At 38.5% G+C, this 15,527-nt stretch overlaps 1 protein-coding gene across 3 annotated transcripts in view; it reads right to left on the reverse strand.

Moving 5' to 3' along the window:
* LOC127659167 (serine/threonine-protein kinase BRSK2) overlaps window positions 1–15,527 on the reverse strand; it is a 201,318-nt gene that overhangs the window by 36,751 nt on the left and 149,040 nt on the right. For all 3 annotated transcript variants that reach the window (XM_052148861.1, XM_052148851.1, XM_052148843.1), the window contains exons 5-8: window positions 12,671–12,787; window positions 7,096–7,129; window positions 6,900–6,968; window positions 2,793–2,939 (exon numbers count right to left, since the gene is read on the reverse strand). In XM_052148861.1, coding sequence (XP_052004821.1) covers window positions 2,793–2,939; window positions 6,900–6,968; window positions 7,096–7,129; window positions 12,671–12,787 — 367 coding nt within the window. The remainder of the gene's footprint in view (window positions 1–2,792; window positions 2,940–6,899; window positions 6,969–7,095; window positions 7,130–12,670; window positions 12,788–15,527) is intronic.

The following is a 15,527-nucleotide window of genomic DNA, read 5'->3' on the forward strand; positions in this document are numbered from 1 at the left end:
AATTTTTGGCATGAAAATATAAAGTATTGTGAGGTAAAATATTGCAATACTTTGAAATATGGCTTTTCCAACACGATCTCATGAAAAGTCGTACATAATTTACGAGTTGGCTATTTCGTATGGTCTTGCACAATGTTGTTCGCATCAGTTGAGTGTGTAAAAATGATAGAAAACTGTTGTGTGAGACAGAAGCAAACAATTGTCGTGTATTAGATGGAAACGATGTCCAGCGACGTTGGCTGAAGTGAAAGTCATACGAATTCAAACAAGAGTGCAATCGCACGATATAATACGAATTAGACAAATTTTACGAAATTTCACCGTGAGAGTGTGTTGGGCTTTTCCCCACTGTGGTACTTAGTGCTTAGCAAAACTTTGTTGGATCCTTTTAATTGGACACCAGATATTATCGCAAATTGCAATAAGTCAGCTCCAGCATCTAGTGTACTTCCTTCCCACTCTGGAGTCATTGGAAAGATCTCTTTTGAATCATTGACTAACCACAGAGGAAATAGGCTATGTTTGGATAGATCCTAGGAGAGAGCTAATATTTTCAATCACAGAGATGTGGGCAGAGAAGACAGCTTTCGGTTTTCTCTGGGAAGCCAAAAGAAACAGGAACATTTCAAAGGGTTGGAATTAGGACAAGCTTCTAAACCGTTGTCACTCCATCACGCTGTAGGGAAAAGGGGTTTGCTCTGGAGCAGAACAATGAAAAAAGTAGCTGCGAGGGAATAGGAGAGATGAGGAGACACCAAAAGAGAGAAAAAATAGACAGAAGAGCAGACACACAAGCTTTTTGAAGTTCATGTGTGAGATCCGGACAGACAGGCTGGTTGGATTAGTTCTGCTGTGTCTTGACCTGAAGTGACAGCTCAAAAGCACAAGAGCTCTTAGACCCATAACACTTTATTTGATAGAAATCAGCTTAATATACAATACCGGTCAAAACTTTTGAAACACATAACTGAAATGTTTCTCATGATCTTAAAAATCTTTTGATCTGAAGGCATATTTGTAGAAAAAAATACCTCAAGGAGTTGGTTGAGAAAATGTCAAGAGTACATGTCTGCAAATTCTAGGCAAAGGGTGACTACTTTGAAGATGCTAAAATATAACACAGTTTTGATTTATAATTGCCATAGTTCCATTTATGATATTCCATAGTTTTGATGACTTTACTATTATTCTAAAATGTGAAAATTCAAATAAAGTATGTTTTAAAACATTTGACCGGTAGTGTATGTTGGATGTCTGCGGAACTGAGCAGCCAAACACTGTCTGTAGACAATGTAAAGCCGGGGGGGGTCACACTTAATGACTATTGTTGCTGATTTTGCCCTCCTTAGTAGGTGGGCCTATTCTTAAATGGGGAAGTGTGACAGGCCCACCTCCTTAGTAGGTGGGCCTGTCACACTTCCCCATTTAAGAACAGAGGATAGGAGTCACATTAAACGACTGCCTTAGACTTTTTGCAATGCTTCACTATCAAGCCCCAATTTGCAGCCAATCAACCTAAAGCTCACCGAGCTTTCAAGCAGCGTTTCACAGCAGTGGTTGCAGTTTGTGCCTTATCATTTGTGGTAATAAGCACCGAAAGGTTTGGATGAGACCACATCTGCAGGGTCGCAGAAAATATGGCTTGACAATTCTCCAGCGGGAATGGGATGTAAGAACGTGTGCAGATGCTTATAATAAGTGTGAAGGTTTATAAATCGATATTCACTGACGGTTAAGTAAGATATAATGTCCAGTCACTGTGGACGGATTTATTTAGCAATAATGACCGGCTAACTAAATTTATTAAAAAACTACATATGAAACAAATAGACTTTAAAAAATGTAACCCACTTTATATTGGGTGTCCTTAGCTACTATGTTCTGAAGCAATTCATACAATGTACTTATTAAGTACATGCGTGTTGTTGCATTGTACTTACATTTAAAGTACCTGTGTTTAATTACATCTGCAGTTACACTGTTTGATGACCTCCCACTGGCAGACATTAATGGATACTCCATTTATGTGTCCCTCCCCTTCAAACGAACAGCAAGTAGCAAATCATGGCTCATGGCTGTGATGAAACTAAAGCCTGTTTGCTATTTAAAAAGGGGGTTGAGCCATAGGCGGAAATCGCGGGGTGGGGCGGTGTCAGGGGGTCCCCTATCTGAGGGTTGTCCCCCCCTAAAATATCATTAAAATATGTGTATTGTAAATAATATAATGATATATTCTTAAAATAATTGTTTAAGAAATAAAATAATACAAATACAAACGGGGCAACAACAAAAAAAACCTTGGTGTCTCCTTCAAAAATTGCTCTTGAGAATTGTTATGTTTATTGTCCCCCCCAACATTTTGATGAAATTTTCGCCCCTGGGTTGAGCCTTTCATTATGTCCCACCCCAACTTCCTGTTTCAATAAAAAATGTCAACATAAGACAGAAAATTGCACTCATCAAATGTTTTCATGCTTGGGGTCTTTAAATTATGCTAATATTGTAAGATAAAACTGTCTAAAGTCTGGATCAAAATGAGTCAGTGAGTGTGTGTACATGCACACCAATACGTGACTACATAAAATAACTACCAAAAATCAGCTTCTTACAAAAATTAGACAAAGCAAGAAAAACATGTTTATATAAGATTGGAAATCCATGGGTTATTCTCTGCTTTTGACGTAAAAAGTAACAAGTCATATGCACAACACTTGTACATAATATAAACCCATAAGAACTCAAAAGTGCTCATTGATGTCACAAAGCTCATCGTAAGAATGCTTCACACTTACCGTGAGTCGCTTGGTGGCGTCAACCTCGATCATCCCCCTCAGCAGGTTCTGACACTCTGGAGGAATGAAATGGGGCATGTGGAAGACCCCCAGTTTCACTTTCTCCAGCAAGTTCCTCAGGTTATCATCATCAAATGGCAAAGCACCCTGACAGTGAGAGAGACAGACTAAATAAAGTACATATTTACACTTTCTAAACCACATAAATAAGGATGAATGTGAATGTAACCTCTCACATATACAAGGCATTTCCATCCACAGAACTGCCAATCACTGGATGGTTTTTTTTGCTTTTGGCACCATTTGTAGTAAATTCTAGAGACTGTTGTACTCAAACCAGCCCGTCTGGCACCAACAATCATGCCATGGTCCAAATCACTGAGCTCACATTTTTCCCCATTCTGATGGTTTATGTGAACATTAACAGAAGCTCCTGACCCGTATCTGCATGATTTTATGCACTGCACTGCTGCCACACGATTGGCTGATTAGATAATCGCATGGATGATTGCTGGTGCCAGACAGGCTGGTTTGAGTATTTCTGTAACTGTTGATCTCCTGGGATTTTCACACACAACAGTCTCTAGAATTTACTCAGAATGGTGCCAAAAACAATAAACATTCAGTGAGCGGCAGTTCTGTAGATCGAAATGCCTTATTGATGAGAGAGATTAACAGAGAATGGCCAGACTGAACTGACAAAGTCTACAGTAACTCAGATAACCACTCTGTACAATTGTGGTGAGAAGAATAGTGTCTCAGAATGCTGTTCTGAGATGCGGGTTGGTGCTGTTTTGGCAGCACGAGGGGGACCTACATAATCACCATTAATCATGGTGCATTGTACATTAAAACACATTTTAAAATATAATCATATATATATATTTACTTTATAAGTCATCTCAAAGATCTCTAAAGAAATTGGATAGTTATCATTTATATGAAATATTTAAATATATAATTGTTAAAAAATATTTTTTTTGTGGCAGATAAAGTTAAATAAGATACATTTTACAGGTATAAATCTTTGATACAAGTATAAATGCCATACAATCAGTGGACATTCTGTAATTAGAAGTTGGGCAAAATCTTCTGCTGTTTCCATTGGACATTTTTAATAACAGAATCAAATGGGCAGATTCGATTCATATCATGCAAGATAAACTTATGTATACATTTCCAATGCATTATTAGACACTATACATACATATGCTGAAGTTTAGGCTGGGGCCTAAAGACAATATTTTTTAATGGCATGATTTGTAATCGCTTTATTAATTTAAATCACACAATGAGGACTTTAAGACATTTCAGCATTTTCTGTAACAAAACATTTTATCTGTAAAGCTGCTTTAAAACAATATTTGTTTAAAACTATAATTTTCTCTGGCTGCTGGCTCTATTGAGCACACGCTGGGCCTCTCTCGAGCGGTTTCGCTTTTGACACTGGTTAAGATGTCAGTAAGTGAGCGTTTTCGGGTGATGTGAAGAGATGACAGCCTGTCCGTGTCTCTCTCACACCTGGCTCACCACTTGTAGGTGAAGTCTTCATTCTCTGTACAGTAAATCCACTCCCATATTATGCTCGAGACATGCATTGCGCATATTGAATAAGTACAGTATAGCCTGTACTGCTCTACACAATCAGTTTCTGTGCTAGGATGTGCAGTCGAGTTGAGTGTATACCTTATGGAAAATTACCTATGCCAACTGTTGCCACAGGAAGAGGGGAAAAACAACAGAAAAGTTTCAAGAAGTGAAAAAAAAAAACCTAAATACTGCATTAATTGCGTAAAAAAAAACTTGGTGAAATAGGTGAGGAATGTTGAGACAGACAGGGAGCACACTTACTTCATTATAGATAGTGTTTTATGAAGGATATCAGCTGTGGAAGTCAGACCACAAAATAAATAAAGAAGGCTGGCAAAGAGAGATGATTGCACTTTGATAATTAGTTTTGTTTTGTGCCAGATACACTTAATCTTTTTCAAATCAGAGAGAATCATCAGGGGCCCTGACACTAACGAGATGTCAGCGCTTGATAAATGACACAAAAAATTCACAAGCGTGACTGACGACAGGGCAACGTAATAGATTATATAATCTAGTGAATACTAGCAAGGACTAAGAGAAGGATATTATTCTCTAATGCAGTGGTTCCCAACCCTGTTCCTTGAGGCCCCCCAACACTGCACATTTTGTATACCTCCCTTATCTGACACTAATGAAATGTCTTTGAGAAGTGAAAGATCAAAGAAAAAGGTTTCCTGGATACGCAAGAATAATTTGATTGTTTTGTGAGGAGGATGTAATTATAATGGAGCACACAAACACAAAAGAGAACAGGGAATCAAATCGGCTTTTCCATTTCACTGGGGCGGGAATTTCTTACGGGTTGTGATTCTGTTGGGCTCTTGGTCTTGAGCAGTAATTACACTGGGACCAACTTGATTACCCAGACTCAAAGCGAGTCTTCTGCTGTCAGAGAATCAGAGGAGTTGTCATCTGGTTTGAGAAAGATTAAATTATAAGCTTGTCCCATTTGTTGCAGTTACTAGACACTGGATAATGAAGTAAGCATGGAAAAGAAAGCTCTCAAGTTGATCAACAGCTTGGTCTTACACTGTCAACTATTTGATACAGTCACTACAACTAGCATCCACTAAATGTTCCTTTTGCAGACAGAAACCTTAAAAGGTTTGACAAGACAAAGTCACTCAAATGATACTTTAATTCCCTCCACTGTGAACTCGAAATCTTTCAATGTCAAAGTATTTAATGGTAATAAGATAAAAGTAGATTCAACAGGATGAATAAAAGAGCTGATCTCACTCATGTCTGATATAAGCATGATTCAGAACTAAAGTGAGGAACCGTAATGCAGCTTTGGTGCTGTCAGTCGTTTGAACTCAGACTACAGAGACAGTATAACACCTTGCTTCTCTTAAAACCCAATTCTTGCTTAGCTGATGATTAGCCATCATTGAAATATCCTTGTCTGGATTTGTTCACAAATCCGCCAACATACTTTCATTCAGACACAAGGTGATATCTTCCATTGCGAGAGATGCTTTAGCACAAGAATCATGTTTGGATTAGATTAGTTATGTGGAAAGGGCAGAAGGGTCTGTACACTGAAAAAAATGGAAAGCAGCTCTATTGAATATACTATAACAGTACATTTAAAATCAACCTAATACATTTATGTTTGAGATGAGAACATAATTATTGTGTAAAATTGAAAAGTCATAAAAAAGTGACATGATTACATTGATATGAAATTATCAAATTGATTTGTTATTCTAACGTATAGTGTTCACTCAACATTTTTTTTGGTTTCTCAATTTACTTAATTAAATTGAGTTATTGCAACACAATTATTAAGTATTTGGTCTCAACTGAATTTCATTGTGTAAAATCCAACTATGTTTACTTAATCCAGTTCTGTTGGGACTATGTGAAAAAGATTTGTTGCATCAAAGTATTTCTGAAACGTGCCAGGGATTTACATTTCCCAGCATGCTTTGCATGAGACTGGATTGGAAGAGTACATTTTTAAATTAAGTGTTATTTCAATGTATTTCTACACACAATTAAAGAAGTAGGAGACTTGTAAGTGTTTAATGTTATGTTGGGATTTAGTGAAGTTTCTGTCATGGTGGAGGTTACCATTGTGGAGATGAGTGAAGCCTTTGGTTAGGTCGAGGATGGGTGACTTACAACATTGTGCATTGCTAAACAATATGTGTATACTGCTTTTGTCATGAAGCAAAGACTGATTGAGGATCAGTAGACTCTCAACAGCATCATCCTTGTCATACTAAACAAAAAGATATCTATAATATGCTAATGTGTATTGTTGCTAGCTAGCTTATTTAAATGAGATTACTTTAATTCCTTTGGGTTTATGCAACACAAAACATTTAAGTATGTAGAGACTACATTTTAATTTCATATTAAGGAAACACATTTTCATTATGTGGAACCAATGTCCATAATTGAATTATGTAAAACCAACAATTTTATTTTCCTGTTTAGTAAATTAAAGTGGAATTATACGACAAAAATTCTCGTTTTTTTCCTCCGCCATAAAAAGCTTTCACTCACCACTAAAAGTGCAAAGAGAATGACTCCACAGCTCCATACATCAGCTTTTCTGCCATCATATTTCTCCCCCTGACAGAGAGAGAGAGAGAGAGAGAGAGAGAGAGAAGTTAGAAGCAGAGAGGAAGAGAACAGAGGGAACATTAGACAGAACAGGAGGCACAATTATAAAAAGACGCCATTATGAGCACATGCTTACCCTTATAACCTCTGGGCAGGCATAATGAGGGGATCTAAAAATAAAAAAAGAGTACAATATTTAATCATCATGATTTTCCCACCTTGATAAACACACTCATTAGTGGACATATACAATATAATAATGAGGTATATTCAATTTGAAAAAGCATTGCACTAATACTGTCTGAAAATCTAAACATAGATACGTACCAGCAATAAGTAATAATAACACTTGTGAATTGCATTAGGAAGTTTACCATCTTTTTGAACCACCCAATGTCTGCCGATGTCAAAAGATCCAGTAATGTAACATTATATTTTTAGGACTTTCTGCTGGGAGTGCGTAACACAGGCCTGTAATAATTTGACATTTTTAATGTATTCTAATGGCATGGCACATCATCAGATGGTGCTCTCCAGCATAGTACAACATTATTCAGGTATTAAATAGTCAGCTTTGTTGAATGGTGAATGGTGACCAAAATTGTGATGCTCCAAAATGCAGATGAAAGCAGCATAAGAGTAATCCATACGACTCCAGTGTTTTAAACCATATCTTCAGAAGTGATATGATAAATGTGGGTGAGAATCAGATCAATGTTTAAGTCCTTTTTAACAAAAAATTCTCCTCCCTTCCCAGTAGGCGTCGATATGTATTAAGAATGTGAATTGCTAAAATCAAAAGAAGAAGAATGCAAAGGTAAAAGTGTAGATTGATAGTAAAAAAGGAATTTATTGATCTGTTTCTCACCCACACCTGTCATATCACTTCTGAAGACTTGGATTAAACCACTGGAGACTTATTATGCTGACTTCAAAATTCTGGTCACCATTCGCTTAAATTATAAGGAACTACAGAGCTGAAATATTCTTCTAAAAATATTTGTGTTCAGCAGAAGAAAGAAAGTCATACAAATCAGGGATGGCATGAGCTTTAATTTTTGGGTGAACTATCCCTTAAAGTATATAAATCTATAGCAATAAAGCATTTGGTTTATCCTTTAGAAACATATCTCTTGTGAATGGGCATTTAGTTAATTGCTATGATGACCTTATAAAGCTACCCCCTAAAAGTAAAAATTTAAATTTTCTTGTCATAAGACTATAATGAAAATGTGATGCACTTTAAACAGATTTACAGTTGAGTGCATACGTTTTCATCCCTCTTGAAGAATCTTCAAGATGTCATTTGAAAAAAATAAACAAAAATATGCAGGATGGACCATAATTTTTTTATTTTATTTAGTACTACCCTGATGAAGCTATTTGACATAACAGAAATGTAAATATATTCTACAAGACAAAAAAATAACTGATTATACATAAATGATCCTGTTCAAAAGTTTATATCTCCTTGTTCCTATATGGTGTGCTGCTTCATCGATGATCAATTACTGTTTGCATGTTTTTTGGTTACCTAGCATCTTCTAACTGTTTCCCTGTCTGTCGCTCACTTCGACGTTGTGTCGAAGAAGCGACACTAGGGGTCTCTCTTGAGCGCCGAATATGCCTCTGATCTATGAGAAAAGACCATTGAGAATTAGGCAGACAGTATTTGCATACTCCGCCCCCGGACATACGGGCATAAAAGCGGGCAAATACGTCGAGTTCATTCAGAAATTTTCTTCGGAGCCGATGGTCGTGTTGCAGTCAGCTGCGAGTTACACACCCATTCCTGTTCCTCTGAAGCTGCCTGCTGTTGGATCTACGGCGCACGCCAGCGGCTTTCTCCTTCAACAGCACAAAAAACTAAAAGAGTGATTTTCTCTGAAAGAGATATTTTCCTCTAAAAGAGCAATACGCAGCTGGCGCTGAACGTCCTTTTCAGTATGCGTCTTTGTAAAGATGCCCTTCCGCCCCTGTGTAGTTCCTGGATGTGGTAGAGTGCTCTCCACTTCAGACGGCCACAGGCATTGTCTCGTGTGTCTGGGTTGCGATCACACCGAGGCAGCGTTTGTGGATGGTTCATGTTCTCACTGCGAGAGCATGACCATGGCAACGTTCTTCCCACGGGATTGAGGACGATGCAGCTGGCGATGGAGGCGATCTGGGGATGGCAGCGGGTGCTCCCTGGCATGGGGCCTTCAGAGACCCCCCTTCGAGCCGCTAGAATCAGTTGGACTCAGGGTCCTCTCTCTAAAGGCTTCCCTGCTAATTGCGCTAGCCTCCATCAAGAGGGTCGGGGACCTGCAAGCGTTATGTGTTAGCAACACTTGCCTGTAGTTCGGTCCGGCAGACACACATGTGATCCTAAGACCACGACTGGCCTACGTGCCCAAGTTTCCTACCTGTGTCCGGTATGTGCTTTGTGTACCTACTTGGACCACACGCAGAGCTTTAGACGTTCGGAGCAGCTCTTTGTCTGCTTTGGTGGACAGCAGAAAGGGAACGCTGTCTCCAAACAGAGGCTTTCCCACTGGATGGTGAACGCCATTTCATTGACCTATCACACCCAGGCCGTGCCCCACCTCCCCTTGCGATTCTGAGCACACGCAACAAGGAGTGTTGCGGTCTTGTGGGCACTGACCAGGGGCACCTCCCTGGCAGACATATGTAGAGAAACGGGTTGGGCAATACCTAATACCTTTACAATCTCAGGGTTGAGTCAGTATCGTCCCGTGTTTTCTCAGGTCCGAGCCGGTAGAACTCGGTAACACGCTGACGGACTGGCCGGGTGGATCGCTTGCACCTAGCGCCCTTTCCCTCAGTCGAGGTAAAACTGTGAGCTTTCTCTCCCAGGAGATTCCGTATATTCGGATATCTGGATGAAAAATCCTGAATGAACTCAACGTATTTCCCTGCTTTTATACCCATATGTCTGGGGGCAGGGTATGCAAATACTGTCTGCCTAATTCCCATTGGCCTTTTTTCATAGATCAGAGGCATATTCGGCGCTCAAGACAGACCCCTAGTGTCGCTTCTTCGACACACCGTCTCGTTCCCTCCATCAGGGAACGGAGGTTACATCCGTAACCTAGCCGCTTTAGATCCAATTTTGACACTTTTTGTAAAATGTATTCATACTGTACACAACTATTACAAAAGGTACAAACATTAATTTATGCTCAAGAAGACAACACACTATATTATGATCCAAGTGGATGCAAACTTTTGAACAGAATCACTTGTGTAAATTCAGTTATTATTTTATGTTTGTCATATTTTGTATTTAGTACTGCCATTCAGTAGTTTTACTCAACTGTGTTCTTTGGACCTAATAATCTGAAATACTTCCCTACATCAAAAGTCAATGTCAAAGTTCCAGCAATGATATAAGAAATAAAGAAGCCTGATTCCTGTAAGTGTGGTGTGGATATCTCCTATGGTGTGAACATGAGGAAGGATTGATATGACGAATCAGAGAAGCCACAGGGGGTGAATAAGTTGTTGTGAAAAGACCCTGATGGAGAGAAATTACTCATTTAGACGAGATGCGGCTCATGGTATTGTGCTGTTGGTCTGACTTGAGGGGAGCTGTTCAAATAGTCAAAAACACTCAAATTGGCTCTCCTTTTCTCTACATTTGCATGCTTTTTTTTTTTACTCTAAGCTCATCTGCCAGACTTAGTGCTAGTTAGTTTAGAAATATGCTGTTTCTTGCTTTTATGCCTCAGAGAACAAGAAGCAGCAAAGCAAGCTTTCTTTGATGTTACTATCAAACTTGCAAGCTTAAGGGATACTGGGCAATGATCCATATATGACCAGTGGTACCAGGAAATCGTGTTTGCATTGTATTGCGGCGTAAACTAGTTTCACTTGACTGGGAAGATTTAATATTTTTTCTCTAGGTTCTAAGGGAATCAAATTAAATTTACTGGAATTCCAAGCAGCCTTAACACTATTTATATAATGACTACTTCTCCCAAAATTACCACTGGGTTGAGAACATTGCAAGATTTTTTAGAACTAAAGCTATTTAAAAATTGGGTCAATCCATCCACTAGGGAAGGAATGAGGCACAAATACAAATGAATGAATGCCTGGCACAAAGATATGACTTGGTCTTCCTGCATCGTTGTGTTCATCTGTGAGGGGTCTAGCCCTTTCATATTCAATTGGAGTTCATTAGCTGTAGTAAACAGAATATATTTGCATCATTCAGACAGCATTCAAGGGGGCTAAAGATGAATGTGTTTAATTAAAAAGTGTCATATCTGTGCTTAGAGATGGGAAAATCACAATCAATAATTACAGCATGCCTCTGTCGAAGGAAAGCATCAAAACCTTGGCACTAATTTTAGTCATTGCTCATTGGAGAAGCAGTAGGATTGGAGAAGTCAAGGCTACGGTTTGGTCTCTTGGGCAGATATTAAAGTCTTGATTATGCTCTGCTCTGTGGCACCTTTCACCCCTCTTTTTATTAATAATGGTGCCTTTCATTCCACATACACTGTGCCTATGAAAGCCAAAGTAAGGTCAGGACTTCATGTTCATATTTTTCACTAATAGTAAGAGTCCAGGCAGTGCCCTAGTGTCAGCAGGCTTAGGGCTAGACACTGAAAAGAATTCAGCACATCTCAATGATGGACCTTTCTGTTTTTTAAAAACATGCTATTTTTACAGCACCTTCGTTTCCATAAGGGACACTTATCTATCTTAAAATGTTACAAATGAAAGTTCCTTCATATCATTTTAATATTTTCTCTTTTTATTTGAAACATTGTGGATATGAAACAAAAAAATTATATAACATTATTCAAAATAAATTAAGTCTGGCATCAGTGCAAAACTTTACATAAGCTTCACACAAAACAAAAGTCTCAAAACAGTTAAGCTAATCTAATGAAATTGATATTTCTGGGGCCTGGGTAGCTCAGTGAGTTTTGATGCTGACTATCACCCCTGGAATCGCAAGTTTGAATTCAGGGCAAGCTGAGTGACTCCAGCCAGGTCACCTAAGCACCCATATTGGCCCGGTTGTTAGGAAGTAACCTTCTTGTGTTCGCGATTAGTGGTTCACACTCTCAATGGGGCGCATGTTAAGTTGTGTGTGGAACATGGAGAGTAGCATGAGCCTTCACATGCTATGAGCCTCCACGGTGTCATGCTCAATGAGCCACATGATAAGATGAATGGGCTGACCAAGTGAGACTTGTCCTCCATCGCCCGGATTGAGGTGAGTAACCGCACCACCACAAGGACGTAGTAAGCAGTGGGAATTGGGCATGCCAAATTGGGGAGAAAAAATTTATACTGGATGAGCCACACTGAAGCCGTTGTGAAATAGATGATATACTGTACACACACCTGTGACCGCACATAATTCTGAATTCTATATTAATGCAGCAAGTTGCAACCTTGCTTGGTAACCATTAACAACAACACTCCACTTTGTTTTCAAGACTAAACATCCTGGAAACACCCTGCTCTGTATTTTCACATTGCTCAAAAGTAGTCCTGCAACTATAAGCCATGCAGATATATATATTGCTGTATAATAGGTATAGCAAAGTCTCTACCAGCTGACACATATCTACCATTGCACGATACAGTATATACCGTCATACCACCCTGCCCTAGTTCTAGATGTTGTTTTAAAAAATGTTTGATGTATATTCTTAGTAATTGTAGAAGATAGATGGAGTATGACTCACCCGCAGCTTGTTTCTAATAGATTGTCTCCAACCTGTAGAGAAGCCATCCCAAAGTCTGCTATCCTGATGTTATTCTTCTCATCCAGCAGCAAATTCTCTGGCTTTAGGTCTCTGTGGCTGCAAACAACATTGGAAACAAAATGCTTTAGGTATAAACCATAATCATCAATATGCATAGAATATACAAAACATTTTCTTGAGTGTCTTGCTATATACACTGTTCAGCCACAACATTATAACCACCAGCCTAATATTGTGTAGGTCCACCTCGTGCCAGCAAAACAGCACCATAATTGTACGGAGCGGTTATCTGAGTTACTGTATATTTTGTCAGTTTGAACTAGTTTGGCCATTCTTTGTTGACCTCTCTAATCAACAAGGCATTTCCATCCGCAGACCTGCCGCACATTGGATGTTTTTTTTGTTTTTGCCACCATTCTGAGTAAATTCTACATTATTGTGCATGGAAATCCCAGGAGTTCAGCAGTTACAGAAATACTCAAACCTGCCCATCTGGCACCAATAATAATCCATGCGATTATCTAATCAGTCAATCGTGCAGCAGCAGTACAGAGCTTAAATCATGCAGAAATGGGTCAGGAGCTTCAGTTAATGTTCACATCAACCATCAGAATGGTTATAATTGTGATATCAGTGATTTAGACCATGGCATGATTGTTGGTGCCAAATGGGCTGGTTTGAGTATTTTTGTAATTGCTGACCTACTCAATATTAGGCAGGTGGTTTTAATGTTGTGGCTGATCAGTGTACAGTAGGATACTTGTTTAGGGTGTCCACCTCCAATGAGCATATATGTTTTTACAGATATTTTGCCCACCCTTATGCTTTAATGATTGTATTGTATCGTGCTGCTTATCTACATGTTTTATTCCTTGTTTAACGCTTGTGTTGTGTTTGTTTGTGCTGGAATGAACGGCCCCCTAAGATTGTTAATAAGTCTCTCATATTGCATACATTATCCCAAGATATTGCATTAGATATGTTTGTCAACTTCTTTTTTAGTATATGTGACAGGTTTTATAGTTCTTTATTTAACATATTTTAAAAACATATATTTTTATAGAAGAATTAATTGAACTGAGCTTATTCCGAGCTAGTGGGGGGCACTCCGTGCAGAATTTGTTTTTAAATAATAATAATTATGTAATAAATGAATAACCAGTTGTTGATCTAAACAACATTTGTGTCATTTTAAAGCTTAGAAACTGGACTTAACAATGCATATATCTGATCCTATTAATTCATATATAATTTATCTTCATTTGCAGAAATTTAGAACTGTTTTGTTCTCATAATAGCACATTTTGTTATCTAAACAATTATAATCAGAGATGGTAAAAACATAAAGATGACATAATTGAAATGGTCTCAATTAGCAAAATACAATGAGAAAATTTGTTTCACTCAGAGGCAAAACTGCAATGAGAACACATTTATGACACACATAAATATAATAAACAGTATTTTTTGTCATGTCTTTCCTTATTACTTCCTGAAACAAACATACAACATAGACAATTACATAGCGTAACTTACAGCATCTCAATTCAAACAAGCTCAAACACAACATAATATGATAACTACATCTTAAAATATTCCTCAAAGAGTGTACATGAAAAGACGATGCACAAAAGGGTGCTCAACACGTGTGTGTGTGCGTGCGTGCGTGTGTGCATGTGTGTCCGAGGTCTTTGTATGTGCAAACACACATCCACAGATGTGATCATCTAAAAGACTGGGATGCTCCTGAACACTTTTGTATTTTGTAGTCTAATCCATTAATTTCCAATGGCTGGTCATTTATGACCTGGAACACAACAGGTGTAACAAAGGGAAACATAACCAATCAAGCGTAAAGAAAATGGTACACGTGCGCGTGTATGCGTGTGTGTGTGTGTGTGTGTGTTTTCAGATACCATATTTGAGATCAAGGAATTTTATTCCAATTGGATTAAGTAAAAAAAAAAAATAATAATTCTGAGTATAAAAAAAAGTCATCTGGGCCAAAATGACTGGAACACCACATAAGGGTAAAGAAAACAGAGGAGCTGCCAGCATTGGACTCAGCCCAAAATCTATTGATCAGACATCATGGGAAACATCTTGGTTCCTTGTACAATCGTGAAATCCTCTGATCTGAAGATAAAAATTCGAGCTTTCTGTGCCAGTGTCAAGAAGTGAAGACTCTTTCATCCCGAGCAGCTAAGTGATCAAGGAACACAAGACAATTTTAGGCCCAGGAGATCAAAAACAGCTTGTACATTTCAACTATCTTTTCAAAAGACGGCTGATCGTAACATGTTAGCCAATGATAATTTATTAAAGCTCATCATTAGGAATGGTTTGGCAACAACATCTGGCCAATAATTGTTGGTGGGACAGAAACGTGATTTGAACTTACTATTCCCCTTTTGCCATAATAACTATAACTCCACTGATGCAACCAAAGCCCTTCTTGAAACTCATCAACTATCTGCAACCATAGGGAACACTGGCGAAATGAAAACATCTGCCCAGGCACCTAATTACCTGATCAAGAGATAAGAACACTCAGAGGGTTCTTTTTGCTTCCTGTGAATCAGCTATGGATTTCTCTGTTGGTAACTGGCACTATTATCAACATGCTTTAGTTGGATCTCAAGCTCTATTACGTCAACACAATAACCACATTACTTGTAGAGCGTGTAGCCAACAAATTGCACACGTTTTCATACATAAAAGGCTCCACAAGCTGGAGTTCAAGCAACTGATTGGCATTAAGCATAGATGAGGAAGCACGTTATAAAAAAGTAGATAAAGTTAGTGCAAAGGTTAAACCCAGACCAACAATAAAGTT

This window comes from Xyrauchen texanus, chromosome 2 (genome assembly GCF_025860055.1).
Source record: "Xyrauchen texanus isolate HMW12.3.18 chromosome 2, RBS_HiC_50CHRs, whole genome shotgun sequence".
NCBI classification, from domain to species: Eukaryota; Metazoa; Chordata; class Actinopteri; order Cypriniformes; family Catostomidae; genus Xyrauchen; species Xyrauchen texanus.